Below are 27,699 nucleotides of genomic sequence, written 5' to 3'. Positions count from 1 at the left end.
ATCAATCATTTCACTTAAATGAAATGAGTCACACTCATAAATACTGCTTTAAACAAAACTATGATACATCTGTAACATCTTACAGAAAAGTCCAAATGAACTTTTTGGCCAACCCAATACAATTCCTTGTGGTTTTGATTTTTTAATACATTTCTTTCAGACCCTTTCAAGATACAGACACTAACCTTTATCATTATACATTTTCCTACCTTTTCCTAAGAAAGAACTCATGCCTACTCTCAATTTTCTACTTTCTCAATAGAGAAAGCACAGGCAATATATTCTATAAATAAAGTAAGGCATACGTTTGAAACAAGCCAATACATCTTACTGAGACCAAAATGGAAAAAACAACACAGTATCAGTAATGAAGATGTTGCATTACCTTTGTTATATCAAATAAAACATTTACGAACCAAAAAGCTCCAAACAGATCTTTCATCAAAGAGAAAGGAAAGCAGTATTCTCAAGTTGTCTCTAACTCATAATACAAATTCATTATTTCTTATTATCACTCTAAAATCCAAGTCTCTAAAAATGTATATATAAAAAAAAATCGACCCTGGGGCTTCCCTGCTGGTCCAGTGGTTAAGAATTCACCTTGCAATGCAGGGGCCACCAGTTCAATCCCTGGTCCAGAAAGATTCCACATGCTGTGGAGCAACTGAGCCCACGTGCCACAACTACTGAGCACATGGGTCACAACTACTGAAGCCCGTGCACCCTAGCGCCTGTGCTCTGCAACAAGAGAAGTCACCTCAATGAGAAGCCTGCACACCACAATGAAGAGTAGCGCCCCCAACTGGCCACAATTAGAGGAAGTCCATGCACAGCAATGAAGACCTAATGTAGCTGAAAATTTTAAAAAATCCACCCTGAATTTATGTAGAAAACCCCTATGGAATAAATAAAGGTGGATCTTTAGAATAATGGCCCTTCTATTTATTTTTGACCTTTATTTATTCTGATGGTATGGAAAACAAGATACCTGAGTAAAGATAAACAGGAAATTATTTCAGTATTTAAAATATTAATGAAATTCATTTAAATAATATTTAAATATTAATGAAGTACTGGCATGGTATTTTAAAGTAGAGGATGAACTACTGTATTTCTTTTCTACTTTAAGTCAAAAGAGTTATAAAGTATCTTAATAAATGAATTGACAAAAGACATCACTGTCAAACTTGAGACTAGAATGATCTTCCTAAGTTTTCATATAGTTTTTTAAGATTATTTTATGATTTTAACTAAAGCAACCTAACATCAAAGAAATGATGCACCGAGATAAATATATAATGCTACTATGACCAATTTCAAATAAAATAAATAGATCCACATAAATCCACTTGTCTGCTGCATAAAAAGGTTGATTCAAAACCACTTGCCATTTCTGCGGGAAGGCTTCTGCACTGCCGCTGGTGGGCAAGACTGGGCAGGTGCTACATCTGAAGGAGCAGCAGAGCCTGTATGATGAGCCTTCACCTTGTCAGCCCAGCTGACACCTGTGGGAGCCAGGCGCGGAGCAGCCACTGCGCCAGATGAACCCCTGTGGAGAAAATGACTGAATTTAATAAATACATATATGTTAAAATTTTAAACATATACTTAATATATTTAAATTTTAAATGAATTATATGTGTGAATGTATATCCATACATACAGGATAACATACCATCATAGCAACTGAAGGCAAATGTATTCATAAATATCCTGGACTAATACTTCATTAGTCCAGCATAACATATAATATGGGAACAAACATAATATAAAAGCTGTCACTAGTTCAGTTTAAAAGAAAATCTCAGTGAAATGGAGAATCTTTTAAAAAAATGCACATATACCTGCACATATACCCTTAACTTTTTATTTTCATTTAAAACTCTTATCTATTAATAATAAAATGTCCATTAATTTGACCATATATCAACACAGGCACTATTAAAACAGGGTTTTTCACGTGTATTATTTCTTACATGAACCTCAAGTATGATGCCTCATTGACAATGTCCAATTTGGGGTTTTTTGAAATGGAGTGATAATTCAGTGACAACTATTAAATAATCTAAGTACACAATTCTTCTCAACTTTAATAATCTCTCCCAGCTTTTATAGTTGTCCTATCCACTCCTCATTTGACAGCAAAACTTTAACCATTCACTTTATCAAAGCTTCCCAAAAACTCATCTTAGTTTTCACAGAAACAATGACTCATTTTATACTCATATTTTAGTGGTTTACTTAATATTTAAGTTATGAGTTAAAATACAGACAACTTAAACAAGTTTGGTAACTAACTGCAGAGTCTAAAGCAATTAACTCAACCAGTAAGAAGAGAAGTGAGTATATATATTAAAGTCTGCCTATAAGCCACAGTTTTTCAACATGCTTTATTATCATTTTATGATGACAATAAAGGGTGTCAATTAATTCAATGATACAACACATGAAGATCAACATGAGAACTTTATTATGCATGCATTAAAGACTTTCAGTGTTAAAATAAACCATGCACCATACAAGACTCTCTGCATTACAGACCAATGGAATGCATTATAGGGGAACTTCTCTTAAAATGGTGCTTGAATATACATACATTTGCTTTTATTTGCTTATATATCTTTCCCCAACTCCACTAAGGTTCAATTTTATTATAAGGCTCCAAAGTCCATCAACCTTCACCTAGGGCAATACTATCTAATAATCTCATTTAAAGCAAAAAGTTGATTCTACTGAATAACACTTAATGAGCTCTTACTAAGGGCTGAGAACAATGCTAGGTGCTTGGGATACAGAAAATATGACAAACATCTTGCCTTAAAGAAGGTCATAGTGTAAGAACAAAAAACAAACATTAAAAATTTTAACACACTGAAAATCTAATAATAATATACATATATGCAAGGCCCAGCAGTAACAGGAGATGAAACTGACCGTGGACATGGAGACAGGAGCAATGAGAAGCCAAGAAGAAAGGGTAAGTTTTAACAGAACAAAGATAACTGACCAAGCAAACTACTTACTGACCCTCACACTACAAATATTAAGACTCACTCTAAAGAACTAGACTCCAAACAGATATTTATCTTTAAAAGCTAGTTTTGCCATGGAAACTTAAGGAAAACAACAGTGATAACTTCCACGAACAACATCATAGGTGCCAAAGGGATCAACAGCATTTTGGGCAAACAGGGGCTAACTTAAAAGGCAAAGATGGAGAATGAGAAGTCCATGGGGGACTCTGAAAAGCTCTAATACATTCCTGGAAATCAAAAAGACCACACACATGCGCTGGGTTGTGTGCAAACTCAGGAAAGGTCTGGAACAGCTCTAATCTCTCACCTCTGACTGCCCTTGAGGCTCTGGGGAAGCAGGAATTGAGAGCAAAGTTAGAACTGTAAACTCCAGAGCACTGAAGACATGCTGATCACACATAAAACTAGAAAAGAGCTAGGAGATTTATTGGTTCAAGGATTTAAGGAAATCTCTGTCAAATCATTAGCTGACAACTAAGATAACGAAGTAGAGACTTAGTGACTATAACAACAAAGAACACAGACTCCAGAAGACTAGTTCAAGAAAGTCACAAAACAAACAAACAGTAGCAGAACCACCATCACTAACAGTGACACAAACCTGGCGAGTGCAGCAACCTGCTCTCCGGTGCTATCACACTATACTGTTTAAATGTCCAATGTTTAACAAAAGCCGTAAGACACGCAAAGAAACAGGAAAGTACAGCCTACTCACAGACACACAACAGAAAAGCAACCAAAACAAGTCCTGAAGGAAGCCTCAACACTGGACTTACTAGACAAAGACTTTAAATGAGCTATTATAAATATGTTCAAAGAATATTTAAGAACAAACACAACCATGTCTAAAAATAAAGTGTGAGAAAAATCTTTCACCAAATATAGGATATCAATAAACATTAAATCAAATGTGAAAAATAATCACAGAGACTTTCCTGGTGGTCTAGTGGCTAAGATTCTGTGCTCCCAATTCACGGGGCTCAGGTTCGATCCCTGGTCAAGGAAGTAGACTCCAAACACCACAACTAAAGATCCCACATGCCACAATGAAGACTGAAGATCCCATGTGCTGCAACTAAGACCTGTCACAGTCAAATAAATAAACAAATAAATACTTAAAAAGAATTACATAGATGTTTTGGAGTTGAAAAGTACAATAATGAAAATGAAAAATTCACCAGAGGGGCTCAACAGCAGAATTAAGCTTGCAAAATAAAGAATTAGCAAATTTAAAAAGAGGTAAATTGAGACTATCTAACCCAAAAAACAGAAAGAAAAATGAATGCAGAAATTTGAACAGAGTCTCAAAAACTGTGGAACACCATCATGAGTAACACAATCCCAGTATGAGTGGGATTTCCAGGAGAGGAGAGAAAAAAAGGGACAGAAAGAGTATCTGTAGAAATAATGGACAAAAACTTACCAAATTTGATGAAAAACATTTATCCTCAAACCTAAAAATGCTCTACAAACTCCACACCTAAATACATCATAATCAAACTATTGAAAACCAAAGACAGAGAGAGAATCTTGAGAGCACCAAGAGAGAACTGAGGTATCTCATGAAAGAAGAACACCTTATCTCTCATCAGAAGCCATGGAAGCCAGAAGGCAGTGAGAGGACATAGTCAAAGTGCTAAAACAGAAGAACTCTCAATCAATAATTCTATGTACAGCAAAACTATCCTTCAAAAAACTGAAAGATAAATTAAGATATCCTCAGATAAACAAAACCTGAGAAAAACTGCTACCAGCAGACCTGCCTAATAAGATATATTAAAGACAGCTCCAGATGAATGATAGGCCACTAGACAGTAACCTGAATCCACATGAAGAGATAAAGAGAACCACCAAAAGTAAATAACTACATAGGTAAATACAAAAGACAACACAAACTTATTTCTTCTTATAACTCTTGTCTTCTCTTATGTGATATAAAAGACAACTGCATAAAATAGCAATTATAAAACTGTTGATAAGATTATAATGTATAAGATATATTACTGTCCATATGATATATAACACAGTTTATGGTATATTTAGGTCATCTGTTGTAAAATTGACAATTCATGCCACTAATCATTTAGCATGAAATATGTTTCTGAGTTTTAACTTTGGGATCCTATGTTTGAACATAAAATACTTCCTAAAAGTTAAAACTTTACTCTGCTGAATTTTAACTTTTTATCAAACATAAACAAAAACATATAAAAGAATATATTTATAGTGAAATGCAAGTTTTATAATACAAGTATATTATCCACAAAAAATTTATTTACTATAATGCAAGCCTTAGTGGCTACTAAGTTTTGAGTTCATCTCACCCAAAATTTAAGCTTCTTCGAGCATTTGGTGTTACATTTATTCTATCTGTTGACGGACTTGGAATCACATGACGTCCTGGGGACATCTTCTTTACTTCCCATGCCAATGAAGTTGGTCTGCCAATTCAAGACACACAAAATTAAAAGAGAAAAGAGGCAGCGGCAGTGGTGGTAGGGTAATCTAATCTTTTCTCTTTGTTGTTAAGTGCATGAAAACAGAAGCAGATCACAATTTTTCCATGGTACACTGTCTATCAGAAAGTTATTTACCATATTACCAGTAAATAATTTCAGATGCATGGTCCAGGATTTTCCATCCACTACAGCAGGTTATGGGGTTACAAAGACATGACATAAACTACTTATATTTTAAAAGCTTCCATACACCCAGCTATAAACACATTAAAAAGGTAATGGTACTAATTTTGGCTACTTGTATCCAGTGTTGTTGGAGAGCTAAGAGTGTAGAGCAGAGATCAGACAGAAAGACAGTGCTGAGGGTTAAACTGAAGAATACACATTCATCCTCTACCTCACCCACAAGAGCAACATCATAAACATTTCACTGTTCTTTGCTAGAAAAGCTAACTATTCCTCCTTCTTCACTGGCCCCACACCAATCAGTTGATAGGATGCATCATCTCCACTTGACAAAAAGTTTCCCAAGCAATATCTTCTCTACCCTATGCCCTCAATCAGAACTTCGTAAGTCTCCAAATCTCCTAGCCTCTTACTCTTTATTCAATCTAGTGACTGTGAATTTCTTCTCTCATTAAAAAATGATATTAATTACTAGAAAACAATTCATATAGATGTTTATCCAAATAAAATCTAAAGCTTTTGATATTTTATTGCCAAATCATATGGGAAATAAATTTTGATGCATGAGATGATGAATGAAAGATGGATAATGCCACCTACAGGAAATTAAAGGTTGCTTTTTATATCTGTGAGCTGCCTCAGGAGGCAAAGAGGTGAAATGCTGGGAAGTTCTTAAGGTAAAAAAGTTGCCTCAGGGATTTCTCTTGTGGTCCAGTGGTTAAGAATCCGACTTACAATGCAGAGGACATGGGTTCAATCCCTTATCAGGGAATTAAGATCTCACATGCCTTGGAGCAACTAAGTCCGTGTACAGCTGGAGAGCTCCTATGTCACAACTACTGAAGTTCGCAGGCTCTGGGGCCCCACACCTTGCAACTGGAGAGTCTATGTGCCACAGTGAAAGATCCTGCAGGCTGCAACTAAGACCCAATGCGGACAAATAAATAATATGTGGTTTTTTAAAGTGTTGCCTCAGGTATATTTTTGAACCATGATGCTCGGATAGGCATAGCTGTTAAGCTTGGAGTTGGCCTCAGAATCTTTCTCACTATAATCTTCAACACAGCCACTGCTAGCCTGGAGTTTGCAAGCAAGAAAAAAAAAAAACTAGTTCACTTCTATAATGCATTGACAGTTACATTACAGACTCTTTTTGGATACAAGGAACAGAAACTTCATTAAGCTAAAAAAAAAAGAAAAGAAAATAAAGATTTATTGCAAGGATATAAACTTACAAGGATAAGGACATCCTCAAGGTGGCTCATGAGGATTAGGTCCGGAAGAGGCAGGCTTTAAAGCAACACTCTCAAACTCTGAAAGACCAGATGATTTCCCTCATTTCTGCCCTCTCTGTACATCTATTCTGTTTTCTTTGAACCTGATTTCCTCTGCTTATATTTTCAAGGCAATACAGTCACCAATTCCAAATCAGCATGATGATCTGGTTCAACCCCACTAAAGAATGTATCCCCCACTCCCACCCGATCTAATCACCTATTATCAAGGGGTAAGGGTGAAACTGCTTATTGCAAAGACAACTAATTTCCTTGAATTTGGTTTCCTGGGAACCAAGACTTTCTGGATTTGTCCCGTGGGATGCCTTCACTTTCTTGTGTTTCCCCCTGGGGTTGACAGACTAGGATGGGATAAAAGATGTGTTTTCAACAGGATGGTTCCACTCACTGAGACTGAACCAAGGTTAAATCCAAGGAAAAGAGGCAGCCTAGGCCTGTTTTCTCCAGGTAAAAGGGCATCACTGTAGCTTCATGTGAACTGACCCACTTCACAAAAGCTCAGGCTTCACTTTTAAGTCTAAACTAAATAGCAAATTGTTTTTTTGCCTGTGCACATAACCAAAACGATACTAAATACAGTTGGATTATCCATCTCTGGAGTATCTCTCGGCTCTCCCTACTGCCTTTCCTCGAGCCTGAGTAGCCAGCATCTAATCTATAAACTATACTGCTGAATCTCAACCTTCCCACACTACAGTCAGAAATATCTTTAAAGAAAAAAAGCAAGTCTGATATGTAATTTCCTTACTTAAAAACCCTTATGGCCCAAAGTAAACACTAAAGTGTTTATCACGTCTACAAAGTCCTACGTAATCTGGTCTCAGCCTACCTCTCTAGGTTCATCTCATGCTATTCTTTCCCTGTTCTATTCACTCCGACCCTGCTGAACTCTGAGCTCTTGGACTATTCTGCGCTCTCCTGCACCTCCAGGATACCCTATACTGTCACCTCTACTGGGGATTACGTTTTTCTTCTCTCCCTGTCAAGCTAACTGCTTCTTGGTATTTCTGCCTCACTGAAACATAAGCTCCTTGGGGAAATCCTCCTGGGCTTAACAAACTGGTTGATGGTACCTTTTATTATACTCCCAAAGTATAGCATGTTTCTTCGGGATTACTCTGTACACTGATAAGTATTTAGCCTCAGTGTTTCCCGTCAATGCACTGTGCACTTCCTGAGGGCAGGACTGCGTCTGTTTTCTTAGTCACAACAGTCCCAGAGCCTGGCACCGGGACTGATTCCAAACGAAGGTGTGCTATGTGCAGCACACACTGCAGCTCCACAGTGCGCTGATTCCAAATGAAGGTTTCTAAAACAGCTCTGATCTTTCATCATTCCCCTAATCGCATCAATTTTCCTCACTGCCTACTACCTTAAGAAGAAATACTATACTCCCTACTTTACTGTCACTTCACACGCACTCTGAACTTCTATAGCTGTCCTTACTCCCTTCATCTGAAAGGCCAACTTTATTAAAATCCATCACATTTTTTAAAACACTTCTACAACCTCCTCAAAATCTTTCCTGATCTATTCCCCAATGGAGATATGACTCTGTCCTCTGAACACCTATAATATTGACAATTTTTTCATAGTAATCAGTTCTATTTTATCCCACCCTTAGACTACAAATTCGTGAAAGCAGTAAGTGTATCTTACTCAGCAGTTAAATTTCTGTACAAGATAAAAAGTGCCTTGCACTAGTAGGTACCCAATAAAATACTTGTTACTGAACTTGAGAAATGCAGCTCCCGCAGCTCCCAACTTTTAGATTTAGACAAGTTTCCAGTTAAGCTGAGGTCAAGTTCATTGTCAATTTTAATAAATGCTTTAGAATCTGCCAGCTGCTATAAAGACCAGAATTCATTACCTGCTTTGAGCATCTGTCTTCTCTAGCTTTTCCTGAAGTTGAATCCAGTCAATCAATGCTTTGAAATCTCTTACATAGTTATCCAGCATCATCAGCACCTCCTAATTCAAAACAAACAACAAACATTAGATTCCATTCTGAAACTAAAGAGTTCCAAGAAAAAAAATTTTAGAGTAAAGGACTTAGGAATTAACAATTTTTACAGTAATACTCCTCACTGAGGAAGCAGCAAAACTTACTGATATCTGGGGAGGTGGGGGTTATTTTCATTCTGTTTGGTAAGAAATCAGTGAAGCTCACAGTATAAAGACTAAGAGATGGTATTGATATTCCTTCTCAAGACTTTCTCAACTGAATATTCTTTTAATCTTTTTATTGCTATATTTAATAAACAGAAAAGTACATGAAACATAAATGTACTGATAAATTATTTCAAAGTAAGGACTCATGCAACCACCATCTGAGACAAAAAATTTAACACTATCAGTCTCTAATAAAAGTTCCCTGATGTCCCCCTCCAAATCACTGTTCCAAAGTAACCACTGCTTTGACTTCTAATAGTTTTATTTTGCCTGATTTTGAAATTCATAAAATGAACTCATAGACTATGTATTATTTTGTGGTTTCTGTTGTACATTTGTTTATCTGATTCACCCATATTGCAGAATGTACCTGCCATTCACTTACTGTCATATTCCAAGGTCACTACTGAATTTCTATTAACATTTATTTACCCAATTTACAGTTTATCAAAATTTATTGGTTGGTATTTATTTTAATATTTATTTACCTAATATTTATACAATCTAATGTTGATGCACAATGAAGTAATTTCCAAATTTGGGATATTACAAGTTAAATGCTATTACTCATGTACATGTTCACTGCACATATGTTTTATTTCTGTTGAGTGTATGATCAAGAGTGTAATTGCTGAGTCACAGAGTAAGCCTATGTTCCGCTTGCATGTATAGTAACAAACTGTTTTCCGAAGTGGCTGCCACACCCAGCAGCAGTGTATGTGAACACTACTTGTTGCACACCCTCATCTATACTTGGAATTGTCCATTCTGGGTCTTCTTTTTGCATTTTTAACCTGAGTCATTCTGGCTGATGGGGCTGTAATGGTTTCATTTTGGTTTTAGTTAGTATGTGTTTCTCTGATTATTAACAATTCTCAGCACTTTTTCATATGTTTACTGCCCAACCTCTTTTTATAAAGTGCTTATTCAAGACTCATCCCGTTTTTCTAGTGTCTTTCTCTTTTTGATGTGCAGAAGAACTTCTTTTGGACATGTGCCTATTGTTAATTATATGTGCAGCACATATAAGCTCGCCTTTTCACTCTCCTAATGGAATGAAATCTTTTGAAAAACAGAAATTCCAAATTTTACGGTGGTCTAATTTACAACTGTTTTATGTAAAGACTGATATTATTTGTGTCATTTTTAAGTATTCTTTTCCTATCACAAGGTCAGGAAGATTTCTCCAAAATTATCTTTCAAAGCGTGGGTCTGTTTCTAGAGTATCTCTTCTGTTACACTGGTCTGTTCTTATGCCAGAAGTAAATTATCATGCATTGCTACAGCTCTAAAATAAATCTCAAAACCCAGTAAATTCTCCAACTTTATCTTTGACCTCAAAGTTGTCGAGGCTAATTTCAGCCCTTTAAGCATTTCCATACAAATTTTAGAATCAGCTTGTCAACTTCTCAAGGGTAAAAAAAATAGAATTTAAATTGCATTTGCATTGATTTTATAGATGAACTGAAAGAAAACTGAAATTCTTATAACATTGTTTTTCGAATCTTTACAGACCTATAGCTCTATATATTTATCTTACTCAGTGTGTCTCAATAATGTACTATATTTTTCTGTGTAGAGGTCTTACATATCTTTTGTTAGACTCAAGCCTAAGAATAAATGGTAGTTGCTTTAAATTTTTTTTCAGGTAATGTTGATTTTCCTGGATCTCCTAAGTGTGTGTGTGTGTGTGTGTGTGTGTGTGTATACATACATATATATGTGATCTGTGAATAATTACATACTTATATTTCTCCATAAGTCTCATATCTTTTATGTCTTATTCTCTTATTCCTGTGCTGGCACAAGGCTGAGAAGAAATAAAGACAGTGGCCTATCTTGTCTCATTCACAATTTCAGAAGGAAAGCTCTCAACATCTCACCATTAAGCTTGATGTTTACTCTAGAATTTTTGGAAGATTCCTTATATCACTAAGGATGTTCCCTTTTATTCTCAGTGTACTAGTTTTATCATGAATGGGTGCTGAATTTCACAAACTATTTTTCCAGAATCACTGACATGATTATATGATTTTTCATCTTCACTCATCTAATCTGGTAAATAACATTAATTTAATATTCAAATGTTAAAGGAACATTGCAGGACTACAAAGAACCTAACTTGATTGTGATGTACTGTCCAATTTTCAAATCACTAGATTCAATACATCGTTATCTGGTTTAGGACTTATGCATCTGTACTTCGGTGTTGCCTATATTTTCCTTTCTTCTAAGAGTTTTGGTTATCAAGGTTATGCTGAAAGGAATTCTCTATTTTTCTATGTTCTAGAAGAATTTGCATGATACAGGCTTTTTTTCCTCAATTTTTTATTCAGATATAATTCACAGACTATAAAATTCACCACTTTAAATTATGCAATTCAGAGCTGTGCATCATATATACACAGAATTATGCAACTAATTCTAAAACATTTTCATCATTCCACAAAAGAAATCTTTAGCAGTCACTCCCCATTTCCCCTTCTCCCCAGCCTTTGGAAACCACTGATCAACCTTCTATATCTATGGACTGGCCTGTTCTGGACATTTCATATAAACAGAATCATATGATATGTGGTCTTTCAAGGTGGCTTCTTTTAGTTAGCATAATGTTTTCATGAGAAATGCTATGCTGGATGAAGCACAAGCTGGAAGACTGCCAGGAGAAATAACAATAACCTCAGATATGCAGATGACAGCACCCTTACGGCAGAAAGTGTAGAAGAACTAAAGAGCCTTTTGATCAAAGTGAAAGAGGAGAGTGAAAAGTTGGCTTAAAGCTCAACATTCAGAAAACTAAGATCACAGCATCCAGTCCCACCACTTCATGGCAAATAGATGGGGAAACAGTGGAAACAGTGGCTAACTTTAACTTTTTGGGCTCCAAAATCACTGCAGGTGGTGACTGCAGCCATGAAATTAAAAGACGCTTACTCCTTGGAAGGAAAGTTATGATCAACCTAGACAGCATATTAAAAAGCAGAGACATTACTTTACCAACAAAGGTCCATCTCGTCAAGCTTATGGTTTTTCCAGTAGTCATGTATGGATGTGAGAGTTGGACTAAAGAAGAAGGCTGAGCACCAAAGAATTGATGCTTTTGAACTGTGGTGTTGGAGAAGACTCTTGAGAGTCCCTTGGACTGCAAGGAGATCCAACCAGTCCATCCTAAAGGAGATCAGTGCTGGGTGTTCATTGGAAGGACTGATGCTGAAGCTGAAACTCCAATACTTTGGCCACCTGATGCGAAGAGCTGACTCATTTGAAAAGACCCTGATGCTGGGAAAGATTGAAGGCAGGAGGAGAAGGGAACGACAGAGGATGAGATGGTTGGGTGGCATCAGTGACTCTGAGATGAATTTGAGGCTCTGGGAGTTGGACAGCCTGGTGTGCTGTGGTCCATGGGGTCGCAAAGAGTCGGACACGATTGAGCAACTGAACTGAATGTTTTCAAGGCTCATCTACCTGGTAGCATGCATCTGTACTCCATTTCTTTCTATAACTAAATAACTGTGTAAACACAACTTCTTTCATTCACTTTCAGTTGATGCATATTTAGGCTGTTCTCACTTTTTGCCTATTATGAATGCTGCTGCTGTGAACATTCATGTACAAGTTTTTATGTGAACACATGTTTCTAATTCTCTTGGGTGTATAAATGGAAGTGGATTTCCTGGGCCATATGGTAACTCTAACATTTAACATTAATTACCAAAATTTTTTCCACAGTAGCTGTACCATTTTACATTGCCACTAGCAATACGAGAGGGTTGCATCTTCTTCAATCCTTACCAACGTTTGCTATTTTCTGACTTCTTGACTCTAGTCAACCTAATGACAGTAAAGTGATACTGTTGTTTTTATTTGATTTTCCCTGATAACTAAAAATGTTGAGTACATAGTCATGTGTTTATGGACATTTGTATATCATCTATGCAAAAATGTGTATTCAAATTCTTGGTCCATTTTTTAACTGGGCTATTTGTCTTGTTTATTTTTGGACTGCAGGAATTTTTCATATGTTCTGTATATTAGACTTACCAGACATATGGTTTGAAAATATTTTCTCTCATTCTGTGAGCTGTCTTTTCACTTGTGAGTGTCCTAATAACACATATAAGTTTTAAATTTAGATGAAGTTCAATTTACATATTTTTTATCTGGTTACTTGTGCTCTGGGCATAATATTTGAGAAAGTATTGCCTACTTCAAGGTTACAAAGATTTACATCTATGTTTTCTTCAAAGTTTTATAGTTTTAGTTCTTACCTTTAGGTCTTTGATCCATTTTCAGTTAAATTGTGCATATGGTGTGAGGTAGGGACCCAAATTTCATTCTTTGTGTGTGGATATCTAGTTGTCCCAGCAACGTTTGCTGAAAGGTGATTCTTTCCCCATGAAATACTCTCCACACCCTTGTCAAAAAAACAGTGACCAGGGCTTCCCTGTTGGCGTACTTGCCAATGCAGGAGACACGGGTTGGATCCTTGGTCCGAGAGGATCCCACAGGCAGTGGAGCAACTAAGCCCCTGGGCCACAACTATTGAGCCTGTGCTCTAGAGCCCAGGAGCTGCAACTACTGAAACCTGTGCACCATGGAGCTCTTCCCTTCTCACAACGAGAGAAGCCACTACAGTGAGAAGGCTTCACACTGTAACGAGAGTAGCCCCCACTTACTGCCACTACGGAAAAGTCTGCTCAGCAGCAAAGAACCAGAATAGTCCAAAATAAATACATAAATAAAAACATTCTAACAAAAAAGTGACCACAGACGTTACGGATTTACTGCCAAGATCTCTATGTCTATCCTTATCCTGGCAACTCATCATTTTGATTATTATAGCTTTGGAGTAAGCTTGAATTCAGGAAGTGAGGGTCCTCCAACTCACTCAAATTTTACCAACTGTTCCACTACTGTACTTTTGTTGTCGCTGTTCAGTCACTAAGTCATGTCTGACTCTTTGTGACGCCATGGACTGCAGCACACCAGGCTTCCCTGTCCTCCACTATCTCCCAGGAGTTTGCTCAAACTCATGTCCATTGTGGAGAAGGCAATGGCAACTCTGGAAAATCCCATGGACGGGGGAGCCTGGTAGGCTGCAGTCCATGGGGTCGCAAAGAGTCGGACACAACTGAGCGACTTCACTTTCACTTTCTACTTTCATGCATTGGAGAAGGAAATGGCAACCCACTCCATTGTTCTTGCCTGGAGAATCCTAGGGATGGTGGAGCCTGGTGGGCTGCCATCTGTGGGGTCGCACAGAGTCAGACAAGACTGAAGCGACTTAGCAGCCGCAGCAGCATGTCCACTGAGTCAGTGATGCCATCCAACCATCTCATCCTCTGTTGCCCCCTTCTTTGCCCTAAATCTTTCCCAATATCAGGGTCTTTTCCAATGAGTCAGCTCTTTGCATCAGCTGGCCAAACTATTGGAAGTTCAATTTAAGCATCAGTCCTTCTAATGAATATTCGGGATTGATTTCCTTTAGGATTGACTAGTTTTATCTCCTTGTTGAACAAGGGACTGACTCTCCAGAGTCTTCTCTAGGACTACAGCTTTGAAAGCATCAATTCTTGTGCTCAGCCTTCCTGAGGGTCCAACTCTCACATCTGTACATGACTACTGGAAAAACCATAGCTTTGACTAGATGGACCTTTCTTGGCAAAGTGATCTCTGCTCTTCAATACGCTGTCTAGGTTTGTCATGGCTTTTCTTCTCTTTTAAAAATTTTGTACCTGCAGTCACCAACCGCCGTGATTTTGGAGCCCAAGAAAATAAAGTCTGTCACTGTTTCCATTTATCCCCCACCCATTTACCATGAAGTGATGGGGCTGGATGCCATGATCTTCATTTTTTGAATGCTGAGTTTTAACCCAGCTTTTCACTCTACTCTTTCACCTTCATTAAAAAAAAAAAAAAACAAAAAACAACTCTTTAGTTCCTTTTCATTTTCTGCCATTAAGGTAGGGTCATCTGCATAATATCTGAGGTTATTGATATTTCTCCCTCAATCTTGATTCCAGCTTGTGAGCCATCTAGCCTGGCATTTCATGTGATGTATTCTGCATGTAAGTTAAATAAGCAGGGTGGCTTTAGAGAAGAAAAATAAACTAATCCAAGGTCCTACTGAGAATCATGCTTGCATTTAACTGTCCTGTCTTCTTCATTCTATTACTGCTCTTCCTTAGATGTTCACGACCTCATATTTTTAAAGAACATAGGCAGTTATTTTGTAATATGTCAATCAATTTAAGGTCAAATTAAATGAATTATAAGGAACACCACATTAGTGATGCTGTGGTCTTCTCAGTGTCTAATATAAAGAGGCACCCACTATGTATATGTCCTATTACTAATGATAATAAATTTGATAATCTGATAAGTGGTATCTAACAACTCCCCACTTAAACTTCCTATTTTTGTCTGTACTTAAAAACTATCTTTTAGGGAGATATTCTGTAACTATAAATATCATGTTCTTCAACAAATTTCACTAAGATCCATTGGTGATTTTTGCCTGGATAAATTATTATAATAATTGGTAAATGATGGTTTTCTGATTTCATCATTCCTTCTACATTTATTACTTAGCATTCTATTATAGAAAAGGTGCTTTCCCTTCTCCCTTATTTGACTATTTATTAATTTATTTATTTATAATAGTATGTATTCACCAATTTCTATATTCTTGAATGATCCATTACTATCATTGTTTAATACTTGAATTGTCCCAGATTTGGCAAATGGGAAGTTGTTGATGCTGGCTCTTATGTATTTCTGACATGTTACCATTGCGTCACATGTTACATGTTACATGTGACATTGCGTCACATTATTTCCTTTCTGTCACAAAAAGATTTTTCAGGTTCATCTTGTATTTTCCCTGCCCCTGCCCTGGAATCAGCTATTTCTCTAAGCAGTTCTGGTTCTTTTCATTGGAGAATGATATATTGACCTAAATGATATAAATACCTAAAGATTAGGTGTTTAATGTGTTCACTGATACTGGTGTGTCAGTGCTTGACGGTGCTCCCAGCTGCTGTTGTTGTTCAGTTGCTCTCTTGTGGACTTTGCTCAAACTCATGCCCATTGAGGTCGTGACCCATCTAGCCATCTCATCCTCTCTCGCCCCCTTCTCCTCCTGCCCTCAACCTTTCCTAGCATCAGGGTCTTTTCCAATTAGTCAGCTCTTCGATTCAAGTGGCCAAAGTATTGAAACTTCAGCTTAAACATCAGTCCTTCCAATGAATATTTAGGGTTGATTTCCTTTAGGATTGATTGGTTTCATCTCCCTGCTGTCTAAGGGACACTCACGAGTCTTCTCCAACACCACAGTTTGAAAGCATCAATTCTTCTGCACTCAGACTCATTTATGGTCCAGCTCTCACATCCATACATGACTATGGGAAAAACCATAGCTTTGATGAGATGGACCTTAGTCAGCAAACTGATGTCTCTGCTTTTTAATACTCTGTCCAGGTTTTGTCATAGCTTTTCTTCCAAGGAGCAAGTATCTTTTAATTTCATGCCTGCAGTCACTGTCCACAGTGATTTTGGAGCCCAAGAAAGTAAAATCTGTCACTGACCCCACTTTTTCCCATCTATTTGCCATGAAGTGATAGGAATGGATGGCCATGATCTTTGTTTTTCGAATGTTGAGTTGTAAACCAGTTTTTCACTGTCCTCTTTTACCCTCATCAAGACTCTCTTTAGTTCTTCTTCACTTTCTGCCACTAAAGTGGTATTATCTGCGTATCTAAGGTTATTGATATTTCTCCCCACACTCTTGATTCCAGCTTGTGAGTAATCCAGCCTAGCATTCTGCATGATGTACTCTGCCGGGAGAAATATCAATAACCTCAGATGTGCAGATGATACCACCCTTACGGCAGAAAGTGAAGAGGAACTAAAAAGCCTCTTGATGAAAGTGAAAGAGGAGAGTGAAAAAGTTGGCTTAAAACTCAATATTCAGAAAATGAAGATCATGGCATCTGGTCCCATCACTTCATGGCAAATAGATGGGGAAACAGTAGACACAGTGTCAGACTTCATTTTTTGGGGCTCCAAAATCACTGCAGATGGTGACTGCAGCCATGAAATTAAAAGACGCTTACTCCTTGGAAGGAAAGTTATGACCAACCTAGACAGCATATTAAAAAGCAGAGACATTACTTTGCCAACTAAGGTCCATCTAGTCAAGGCTATGGTTTTCCCAGTGGTCATGTATGGGTGTGAGAGTTGGACTGTGAAGAAAGCTAAGCGCCAAAACATTGATGCTTTTGAACTGTGGTATTGGAGAATACTCTTGAGAGTCCCTTGGACTGCAAGGAGATCCAACCAGTCCATCCTAAAGGAGATCAGTCCTGGGTGTTCATTAGAAGGACTGATGCTGAAGCTGAACCTCCAGTACTTTGGCCACCTCATGCCAAGAGTTGAGTCATTGGAAAAGACCCTGATGCTGGGAGGGATTGGGGGCAGGAGGAGAAGGGGACGACAGAGGATGAGATGGTTGGATGGCATGACCGACTCGATGGACATGAGTTTGAGTAAACTCCGGGAGTTGGTGATGGACAGGGAGGCCTGGCATGCTGCAATTCATGGGGTCGCAAAGAGTCGGACACGACTGAGCAACTGAACTGAACTGAACTGAACTCTGCATATAAGTAAATAAGCAGGGTAACAACATACAGCCTTAATGTACTCCTTTCCTAATTTTGAACCAGTCCCATTCTAACTGTTGCTTCTTGTCCTGCATACAGGTTTCTCAGGAGGCAGGGAAGGTGGTCTCATATTCCCATCTCTTTAAGAATTTTCCAATTTGTTGTGATCCACACATTCAAAGGCTTTAGTGTAGTCAGTGAAGCAAAAGCAGAAAGTAGAAAAACAAATATACACATACACATGCACACACATACACATGAACACATCTACACCTATTTCTGTACCTAGCTGTGTATAGGTATTTAAAAAAGAAACGTAAGTTCATACCAATGCTTCCAAATTCAATCAATCACCTATTTGGTGGTGGTGTTCAGTCACTAAGCAGCGTCTGACTCTTTGTGACACCATGAACTGCAGCACACCAGGTTTCCCTGTTTTTCACTATCTTCCTGAGTTCGCTCAAACTCATGTCCATTGAGTCAGTGAAGCTATCTAACCATCTCATCCTCTGTCTTGCCCTTCTCCTCTTGCCATCAATCTTTCCCAGCATCGGGGTCTTTTCCAGTGAGTCGGCTCTTCACATCAATCACCTTAGTTCATTCTAAACTTCTCCCTTTCCATAGTGGTAAATCCTTTCTCTGAAAATGAGAAATTTTATTCCCTTTATATTCAAAATCTTAACTTATTTTCTTAGTATTTCTTATGCAACCAACCCACATCTGCCAGCTACTTCTAATCCCTGTTTTTTTAAATGAGGTGGGAGAACAAGAGAATAGAGAAGGAGCTCTTGTATTTTTAATGTTCTATAGGACCTGTAGTCAGTTACCTTTTTCATATCTGATAGTAATGTTAGAAGTAATATTATCTTTTTCATCACTGATACTAGTTTCCATACTTTCTAATTTCTTTTCTTGATTAACCACAGCAGCAGCTTCTGACTTTGATGATATATGACAGTTCTATTTTATTAATTTCTACTCTTTATCATTTTCTTCCTTCTAATGTCTTTGGGTTTAGTCTACTTTTCCCCCCAACTTCTTGAGCTGGATATTCTGATCACTGGCTTTCAGCCTTTATTATATTCCAGAAATTATATGCATTTTAGCACTATAAAGTTTCCTTGAGATATGACTTAGGCTCCATCTCACATATATTATGTTTGTTATTCAGTTCAAAATATTTCCCAATTTCTACTATAATTTGTCCTCTGACCAATAAATTACTCAGATTATTATTGCTGAGGTTTCCCCATAAGGATTTCTATCTTTTCCTGGATCATGCTCCTATTATTCTTCTGCTTAAGAATTCTTCACCTTCCCTAAGCTGTCTGTAGATTTATTATTTATCACCTAGCTCTTCCAGTTATCCTCAGAGATATGAAAAGTCCCTCTACCCAAACATTTTTACCAGTGTATGATAAAAGAAATACAGGGTATTTGATAAAGAAATATAGGGTATGCTCATCCAATATACAGATGAAATATGAAATATGAAATCTACCATAGACAAAAGAATTCAAAAAATATGTTCAATATGGTAATCACTTGCCACACGTGGTTATCAAGTACATTAAAGGTAGCTACTCTGAACTTAGACTCTGACCAAAAAGAAAGAATATAAAATATCTTAATAATAATGATCACAGTAAAAAAAAATAATAATATTAATACTCATTACATGTTGAAATAATTTTTGATGTATTGGGTTAAATTTAAAATATTATGTAAGTTATTTTCATATGTTTCTTTTTGCCTTTTTAATGTAACAAGTAGGAAATTTAGAAGTACATATGGGGCTTATGTTATATTTCTATTGGGCAGCATGGACAAACTATAGTAATGTGGCAAATCTAAAAAGATGAGATTTTTTAAATGATAAGTTTCTGATTCTACCCTTTGATCCAGTAACTAACTGTACAAGTAAAATATTAGACAGAGGTTGGTTTTAAAAACACATGACACATATAAAAAAGACTGTAATTTTACTTGACACTAAACTCAAGTTGAGTAAATAGTTTGCTAAGCCAGAGGAAAAAGTGAATATGGCCTCACACTTCAATAATACAATTATAATAGCAACTATGAAAAGGCTGGGGTCTGATCAGCATAAGGTAAAACGAGACCACTTCCTCTGTGGGTTTTCTGTCTGTATGAAACATTCTTTTACTGCTAACTAGAATTTCCACTCTCTTTCTAGTTTGGGGAATTGGGTTTTTACACAGACATAAAAGGAGAAGATCCTCCTGCTCTCTATTACTTGACAGTTAAGCACAGTAGTATGATTGGAACTTAACCAATCAGACTCACTTGCCTGGGACTCCGAATCTCAAGCAAGCAAGGCAAAGATAAAGAGGAAATGGTAGTATTTTAAAAAAAAGAGCAATACATCCTAGCCAGATGTTTCTCTGCAAAGCCTCCCTGGTTTCTGCCTATTTTCTAACCCTGATTCATGGGTTTTAGTATCAAATCTGTGGCCTATCCTCTCAAAGAATTAATTTTTCTATTTAATCAGCTAGAGTCTAATTCTGTTGCTAGCTACTTGCTAGCCACTAAGCCATGGTAAGCACAATTTAAGGAGGATAGATAGATAAAGTAGAACACAATAAACCAAGTGTGATAATAAGGAAGATTTTAACATCACATCATAGTAGGAACTACAGTAAGAATTGGATGACTAGGCTTAAAGACTAATGGGATGGTATGATAGACATCTTCACATAAGACAGGTTGTCATAAAAGGGATTATATTATTTCCACATAAATACAAGTTATAGAACAAACAATGCTCAGTGAAAATGACAGATTTTCACCTGCCAGAGCTGTCTCAAAAAAAGAATTAGTTACCAGAGGGAATATGGTCAAGGGTAACTGTATAATGGGTAGGTGGATTAGACAACATTACTAACAGTTCTAAGATTCTATGATTTACTCACCAAAATCAAATTTGTTAGAAACCCACTATGTGTCAAAACACTGAATCAATGAAATTCAAACCACAAGAGAGAGGTATTCAGTGATTTGAAACATTGACAGCATGCTAGCAAATGCTGCTCTTTAGCCTGAGTGAATTAAACAGAAGATTATTCCCTCAGATGTCCAATGTAACATTTATCAGTGGTACTTTCTGACAGAAATTAATTATAATTTACAATCCCTCTTAAAGGAAATTTCTACCCTCTCCAGTCTTGTTTAGAAATTTTTATTCTAAAGAATGGGCTGAATAAATAAAACTATTAGTGACAAAAGATGTTAAATAATGAGTAAATTTCAGAGGATTATCTAATGAATGAAGAAGTCACACAGTCTATAGTCAGTCACTTCACTTTCAAGATAACACCGAGTTTAATGATCTGGTTGTGAACACAGCACAGAACCCAAGCCCCACTGCATTGACTCCTGGCCCACTGCTCTTTCTACTAAGTCATACCTCCAAGATGTTCTGTACCAGCAGCAAGAAAAATAAAAGGAAGAAAAGATAGGAATGAAAAAAGTTACTACCAAATCCATATCAACAGCATGCTTCCCTCCAGTGTTTTTCATCAACACTTTTTATATTTACTACTAAACTGAAGCTTTCTGAAGTCAAATTCAAAAAATAATAATAATGGTTAGTCTTTTAAATAATCTTTAATTCTGCTAACATATATGTGAAATCATCAGTTTAAAAAGAAATATATTTGGAAAAGTAAATGTCTAAAATTTTACCAGCATTTCTAAGGCAAATGATACAAAGCTGAATATATCAAAGGCCATTATAATTATGCATGATGTAAAACCAGTTTCCATAATATGGGTTACCTGCATTCTGTTTATCAAATACAGCATTTGCACTGACACTAAGCCTCCAATAACAAAATACATTTCAAACTGACTGGATTTCACAGGAATCACTTCTAATTCAGTTTATCTGCACTCTAATTTTCCTCTTTAGAAAATCCAAAATCCCATTACTGTGACACTACACTCTACTCATCTCGCAAAGACTTTTTTCTTAGCACTAGTCTGACTAGTTTTACACGAGAGTGGCAATGAAAATTTTACACAAGATTTAAAAGCATAAACCACTAAGATCCACTCCATGTCTGACAAAAGGGAATTGATGTCAAGTTTAGCTATGTGCAGACACTGCTTAATTGGCCATAGTTGCCATTTAAATGCATATGACAAAGAACTTAAAGTGTATTCACTTTACCAGTATCATACTACTCTCATCTTACTGTAAAGACATGCCAGTCTCACTTTACTATACAAGGCAACTTTCCAATTCTCCCAGAATATGACTATCAGAAAATGACAGCCAGCTATAAAAATGGTTATTTGTTTTAAAAATATATTACTTTTCCATAATAAAGTACTGGACTGGGTTTAGTATCAGTGGGCCTCAAAGACCTCAAAAACACTTTTCACTTACAAATGTTTTATTTTTAAACATACAGGTACACTTTGGAAATCAGACCCAAGACTAAAAAATATATGCCAAGTTATTCATAAATGAAATATAGTACCAACCTCACTTTAGTCATAAAAGTTATATTCTACTTTAAAAGACTCTCCTGACACAGAAGTACTGTTTATTTTCTTTCTAAGGTAATCTTATTGCCAAATCACTGGTAATGAAAGTTTTCTATGATCAGGAAAAGGAAAATTGTAAAAATTTAGTTGACTTCCTTTTCTCAATGTTACTAATACAATTCAAATTCTTTAATTAAATTCATTAACTTAAGCAACCTTCTTTAGGGCACAGAAAGATTTAATTCAGAATAATTTCCTTTGAAAGTTTTCTACTAATTTCCCTTTTCACTGAAAGAAAAAAAGAAGAAACCCTCTAAAAGGCAAGAATATAAGCAGCTATATTTCTGATACAAGTTGGCACAGAGAAAGTACATTTGGTGGCTTAAACAACCTATTTTAAGGAATGTTTAGCTCACCGTTATCAGAAATGATCAGAGTGGTACCATGCAGCTGTAACCTGAGTCATGTTTTACGAACAAGGGAATACAAACAAGACAAGCAGCTGGAGCAGCCTCACAGTCACTGATGCACATCTTTCTCCTTAAAGCTATGAAGGCTATTTTGTTAAGCAGGATGAAACAGAACAAAAGTGGCTCTGAAAGTAATGTTATAGGCATTCAGATAACTACATATAGATGTACAGCTAAAATTACCAATTAGTTTACCAATTGGCTGCAACGAATTCGATTGGTTTGTAACTAATTCTAGTTGCTGGCGCACAGCAGGATGGTTGGCGCCATCCCTTTGTCTCCTGACACACAATACTAGGTGCGCAGACCCCTGGGCCCAGACATCAATAGAGCCCTCCAACTCAGCTGCAGGAAGAGTACAGTGGTGCACCTCTGTGATGATGAAAAAGTGGAAATAACCATCACATGAGAAGTCAGGGACGAAGGGGCTCTTATGAAAAGAAAATGCTTTACAAAAAGTGAAACAAGTTCTAAAAAGCATTATTTTTTTAAAACTGCTAATCTAATGTTTAAAAAAGAAATCGTCTGAAAGCAAAATGGCAAGTAAATCACTTTCAAAGCTGTCTAATAATAGTATTCAGCCAGTTATCTTCATTCCTTTATCATTCACCTCTTTCCAATACCTCCCTGTAATTCTCAATATAAGCAAGCTGGAAAAAGAAGACATACAAAATAGATTCAACAAATAAAAGCCTACCAAATGAAAATCTGCTAATGAAAAGCATTCTCCTATAATTTAAACCTTACCAGAATCTTTTTGGATAAATAAAATTTGCAGTTGCCTGGGCAGTCATACAAATATGTTGCTTCAGTGACTAACGAATTTTTAATCTCAACTCATTTGGAAGTTTCTGGACTAGATGTTATTATGCTATTTCCCATTATGAAAACTGAGAGACCTATTGTGACTAAGCATAAGTAGACAAAAATGCTCCAAAAAATTATTATAATGCTCAAAATCAACATTGTTGTTGCTGTTCAATCGTGTCTGACTCTTTGCGACCCCATAGACTGCAACGCACCAGGCTTCCGTGTCCTTCACTATCTCCCTGAGATTGCTCAAACTCAAGTCCATCAAGTCGATGACATCATCAAACCATCTCATCCTCTACTGTCCCCTTCTCCTGTCTTCAACTTTTCCCAGCATCAGGGTCTTTTCCAGTGAGCTGGCTCTTCACATCAGATGGCCAAAGTATTGGAGCTTCAGCATCAGCATCAGTCTTTGCAATGAATATTCAGGGTTGATTTCCTTTGGGATTGACTGGTTTGATTGTGCAGTCCAAGGAACTTTCAAGAGTATTCTCCAGCACCACAATTCGAAAGCATCAATTCTTCGGCATCCAGCTTTTCTTATGGTACAACTCTCATATCCATACATGACTAATGGAAAAACCATAGCTTTGACTATATGAACCTCTGTCGACAAAGTCATGTTTCTGCTTTTTAATATGCTGTCTAGGATTGTCATAGTTATTCTTCCAAGAAGCAAGCATCTTTTAATTTCGTGGCTGCAGTCAGCATCTGCAGTGATTTTGGAGCCCAGAAAAATAAAGTCTGTCACTGTTTCCATTTTTTCCCCATCTATTTGCCATGAAGTGATGGGACCGGATGGCATGACCTTTGTTTTCTGAATGCTGAGTTTTAAACCAGATTTTCACTTTCCTCTCTACCTTCATTAAGTGGCTCTTCAGTTCATCTTTGCTTTCTGCCATTAGGGTGATGTCATCTGGATATCTGAGTTTATGCTGGTTTCTCCCAGCAATCCTGATTCCAGCTTGAGCTTCAATCAGGCTGGCATTTCGCATGATGTACTCTGCATATAAGTTAAATAAGCAGGGTGATAATATACAGCTTTGATGTACTCCTTTCCCAACTTTGAACCAGTCTGTTGTTCCATGTCCGGTTCTAACTGTTGCTTCTTGACCTCCATACAGGTTTTTCAGAAGGCAGGTAAGGTGGTCTGGTATTCCCATCTCTTTAAGAATTTTCCAGTTTGTTGTGATCCACACAGTCAAAGGCTTTGGCGCAGTCAGTGAAGCAGGAGGAGATGCTTTTCTGGAACCCCCTTGCTTTTGCTACGATCCAGCACACGTTGGCAATTTGATCTCTGGTTCCTCTGTTTTTTCTAAATCCAGCTTGTATTCCTGGAAGTTCTCAGTTCATGTACTGTTAAAACCTGGCTTGAAGGATTTTGAGCATTCCCTTGCTAATTGACTATGTTCCAATATAAAATAAAAAGTTTAAAATTAAATTAAATTGAAAAAATACAACACATATAATTAATAAGAAGACAGTAAAATGAGTAAAACAAAAATTCCCAGAAATTCAAAGAGATATTGAAGAAATTGCAATAGTAGTGGGAAACTAAAATATTTCAGTGCCTGAGAGTTCAAGGACATTAAAAAAACAAGCTAATAATTTACAGTTGTAAATAGTAATTTTAAAAATATAAACATCAATTTTTATCTATAGAGAATCCACTCTACCTACTCCTATCTTGTCCAAAGGATATTTGCAAATACTTAACTTCTTTACTTTCTCCACATTTATCAGGCCTCTGTGATAGCCATTTCTTTTCCCATGAAACTTCAGTTCCATGGTCCACTACTCCAACTATTCCCTTAACCTCTTCAATCCTTTACTTAATGAAATTCCACTGAATCTGCCTAAAAAATACCAACCCATAATTAATTCATCTACCCACCATCTTTGGGCATTTTTAGCAAGTATCTGAATGCTAGTAAGTATTCAGTCAGGGTAGAGGGGAATCACATAACTGTGTAGATGTGTCTTTACCCCAACAATGTATGTAGCCTCATTGCTTCACAAAGACATTTAACATCTATTTACAGAGTATTTACTGTGTTCCAGTTCCAGTTTCAAGACAGTGTGGTTTCTGTCTTCTGGGAGCTTAATGTCTAGTAAGGGAGGCAGATATGAAAACAACAAAATAAACAACTATATAGTTCAACTGTGATAAAATGTTTCTAGAGAAAATATGCTATGAGAGTATAGTCAGGCCATAGGTGCCCAAGAAGAACCCATGGATATCCAGGGCTGAATGTATTACATCATTTTATAAAAGGGGCATGAGCATCCGTGGATATTGGTATCCACATGGCAAGGGTAGGAGAGGTGTCTTGGAACCAATCCCATGCAGACACTGAGTGTGAACTCTATATTAGCAGGGAACCTGATTTAGTCTGAAACATGATAAGCTCCCCTGAGAAAGTGACACTTAAATTGAAACCTATACTAGGAATGGGAGTTAGGTAAAAGGGATGGGGGAGGTGAAGAGGTGCTGGGCAAGAAGAGTGAGGAGAAGTATCTTGGCAAAAAAATCAGAATGTGGGAAGGTCTGAAGACTTGCGAGTACCTGGCATGTTTGAGTAATAGAAAGAAGGCTGGTTTAAATGAGGCAGAAGGGAGGAGAAAAGAGTGGTGTGAAATGAGGTTTACACAAATCAACTCACTCAAGATTTGAAGGTCATGCTGGAGATTTTAATGCACAGAGCAAAGGGAAACTTTTGAGGAGCTATAATCAAAGAAATCATAGCTCATATTTGTTATTTTTTTTAAGTATCAGTTTGCCTATTGTATAGAGAATGGATTGGAAGGATGCAGGGAGTCCTGCTAAAAGATTTCAATTGTGATCCAGGGACTTTACTAATATAATGGCAGCTTGGACTAGAATGGTAGCAGTAGAGAATAAGAGAAGTGGACAGATTGGAAAGATTTAGGAGCTAATATTCAAAGAGTATTAAAAAGCAGAGACATTACTTTGCCAACAAAGGTCCATCTAGTCAAAGCTATGGGTTTTCCAGTATGGATGTGAGAGCTGGACTATAAAGAAAACTGAGCACCGAAGAATTGATGCTTTTGAACTGTGGTGCTGGAGAAAACTCTTGAGAGTCCCTTAGGGAGAAAGGAGATAAAACCAGTCCATCCTAAAGAAAATCAGTCCTGAATATTCATTGGAAGGACTGATGCTGAAGCTGAAACTTCAATACTTTGGCCACCTGATGCAAAGAACTGACTCATATGAAAAGACCCTGATGCTGGGAAAGGTTGAAGGCAGGAGGAGAAGGGGACAACAGAGAATGAGATGGTTGGATGGCATCACCAACTCAATAGACATGAGTTTGAGTAAGCTCCAGGAGTTGGTGACGGACAGGGAACCCTGGTGTGCTGCAGTCCATTGGGTCGCCAAGAGTCAGACACAACTGAGGAACTGAACTGAACTGAACTCAAAGAGGTCCATTCACTGGACAGTGGCTAGTGTGAGGTGAAGGGAGGAAGATGGAGGGACTCCCTGCCAATTCAGGGAAGAAAAATATATCTCCAGGTTTAGGGTAGAGGGAGTCATCATGAACTTGTTTCTATATACATCAGTTTGACATGCTTATGAAATATCCAAGTGGATATGCCAACTAGGCTAGCTGGATATACAAGTCTGAAAATCAGAAGAAAGGTATAGGCTAGAGATATAAATTTAAGAAATCATCAGGAAATCAACAATAAATTAAGCCATGGCATGGAGACAACGCAGAGGGAGAAACTAATAGTGAGAATAAGACAAGCCTTAATGAATTCCCGAAAGCTAAAGGTAAGGTGGAGAAGGAAAAGCCAACAAAAGGAAGCAGAGGCAGCAACCAACAAAGAAGGAAGAAAACTAGCAGTGGTGGTTCTATAAAAGCCAAAGGAGAGAGTGCTGTCAGGGGCGTGGTCACAGTGTGAAACGCTACTCAGAGCTCAAGGGAGGGACTGAAAAACACCCACTGGGCTGACCAACACGGAGGGACTTTAATAAGACTTTCACAGGAGCTCTGATAGGAGAAGACTCTAATCAGGAAAACTGAACATACAAGAAAGAGAAGAATTTCCAGTCTCAACTGTGACCTCCAAGGTTT

The 27,699-nt window shown here is 37.2% G+C and overlaps 1 protein-coding gene across 6 annotated transcripts in view; it reads right to left on the bottom strand.

Moving 5' to 3' along the window:
- SCAPER (S-phase cyclin A associated protein in the ER) overlaps positions 1 to 27,699 on the bottom strand; it is a 400,938-nt gene that overhangs the window by 313,364 nt on the left and 59,875 nt on the right. For 5 of the 6 annotated variants that reach the window (XM_020886983.2, XM_020886986.2, XM_020886987.2 and 2 more), the window contains 3 exons: positions 8,846 to 8,946; positions 5,360 to 5,476; positions 1,389 to 1,549 (listed from right to left, as the gene is read on the bottom strand). In XM_020886983.2, the coding sequence (XP_020742642.2) occupies positions 1,389 to 1,549; positions 5,360 to 5,476; positions 8,846 to 8,946 (379 nt within the window). Of the gene's footprint in view, positions 1 to 1,388; positions 1,550 to 5,359; positions 5,477 to 8,845; positions 8,947 to 24,459; positions 25,053 to 27,699 lie in introns of those variants that run through there. The other variant, XM_020886989.2, reaches the window with a different exon arrangement.

The sequence above is a fragment of the Odocoileus virginianus genome, chromosome 16 (genome assembly GCF_023699985.2).
Source record: "Odocoileus virginianus isolate 20LAN1187 ecotype Illinois chromosome 16, Ovbor_1.2, whole genome shotgun sequence".
Lineage (NCBI taxonomy): Eukaryota > Metazoa > Chordata > Mammalia > Artiodactyla > Cervidae > Odocoileus > Odocoileus virginianus.
This window is presented reverse-complemented; position numbering and strand designations above follow the sequence as displayed.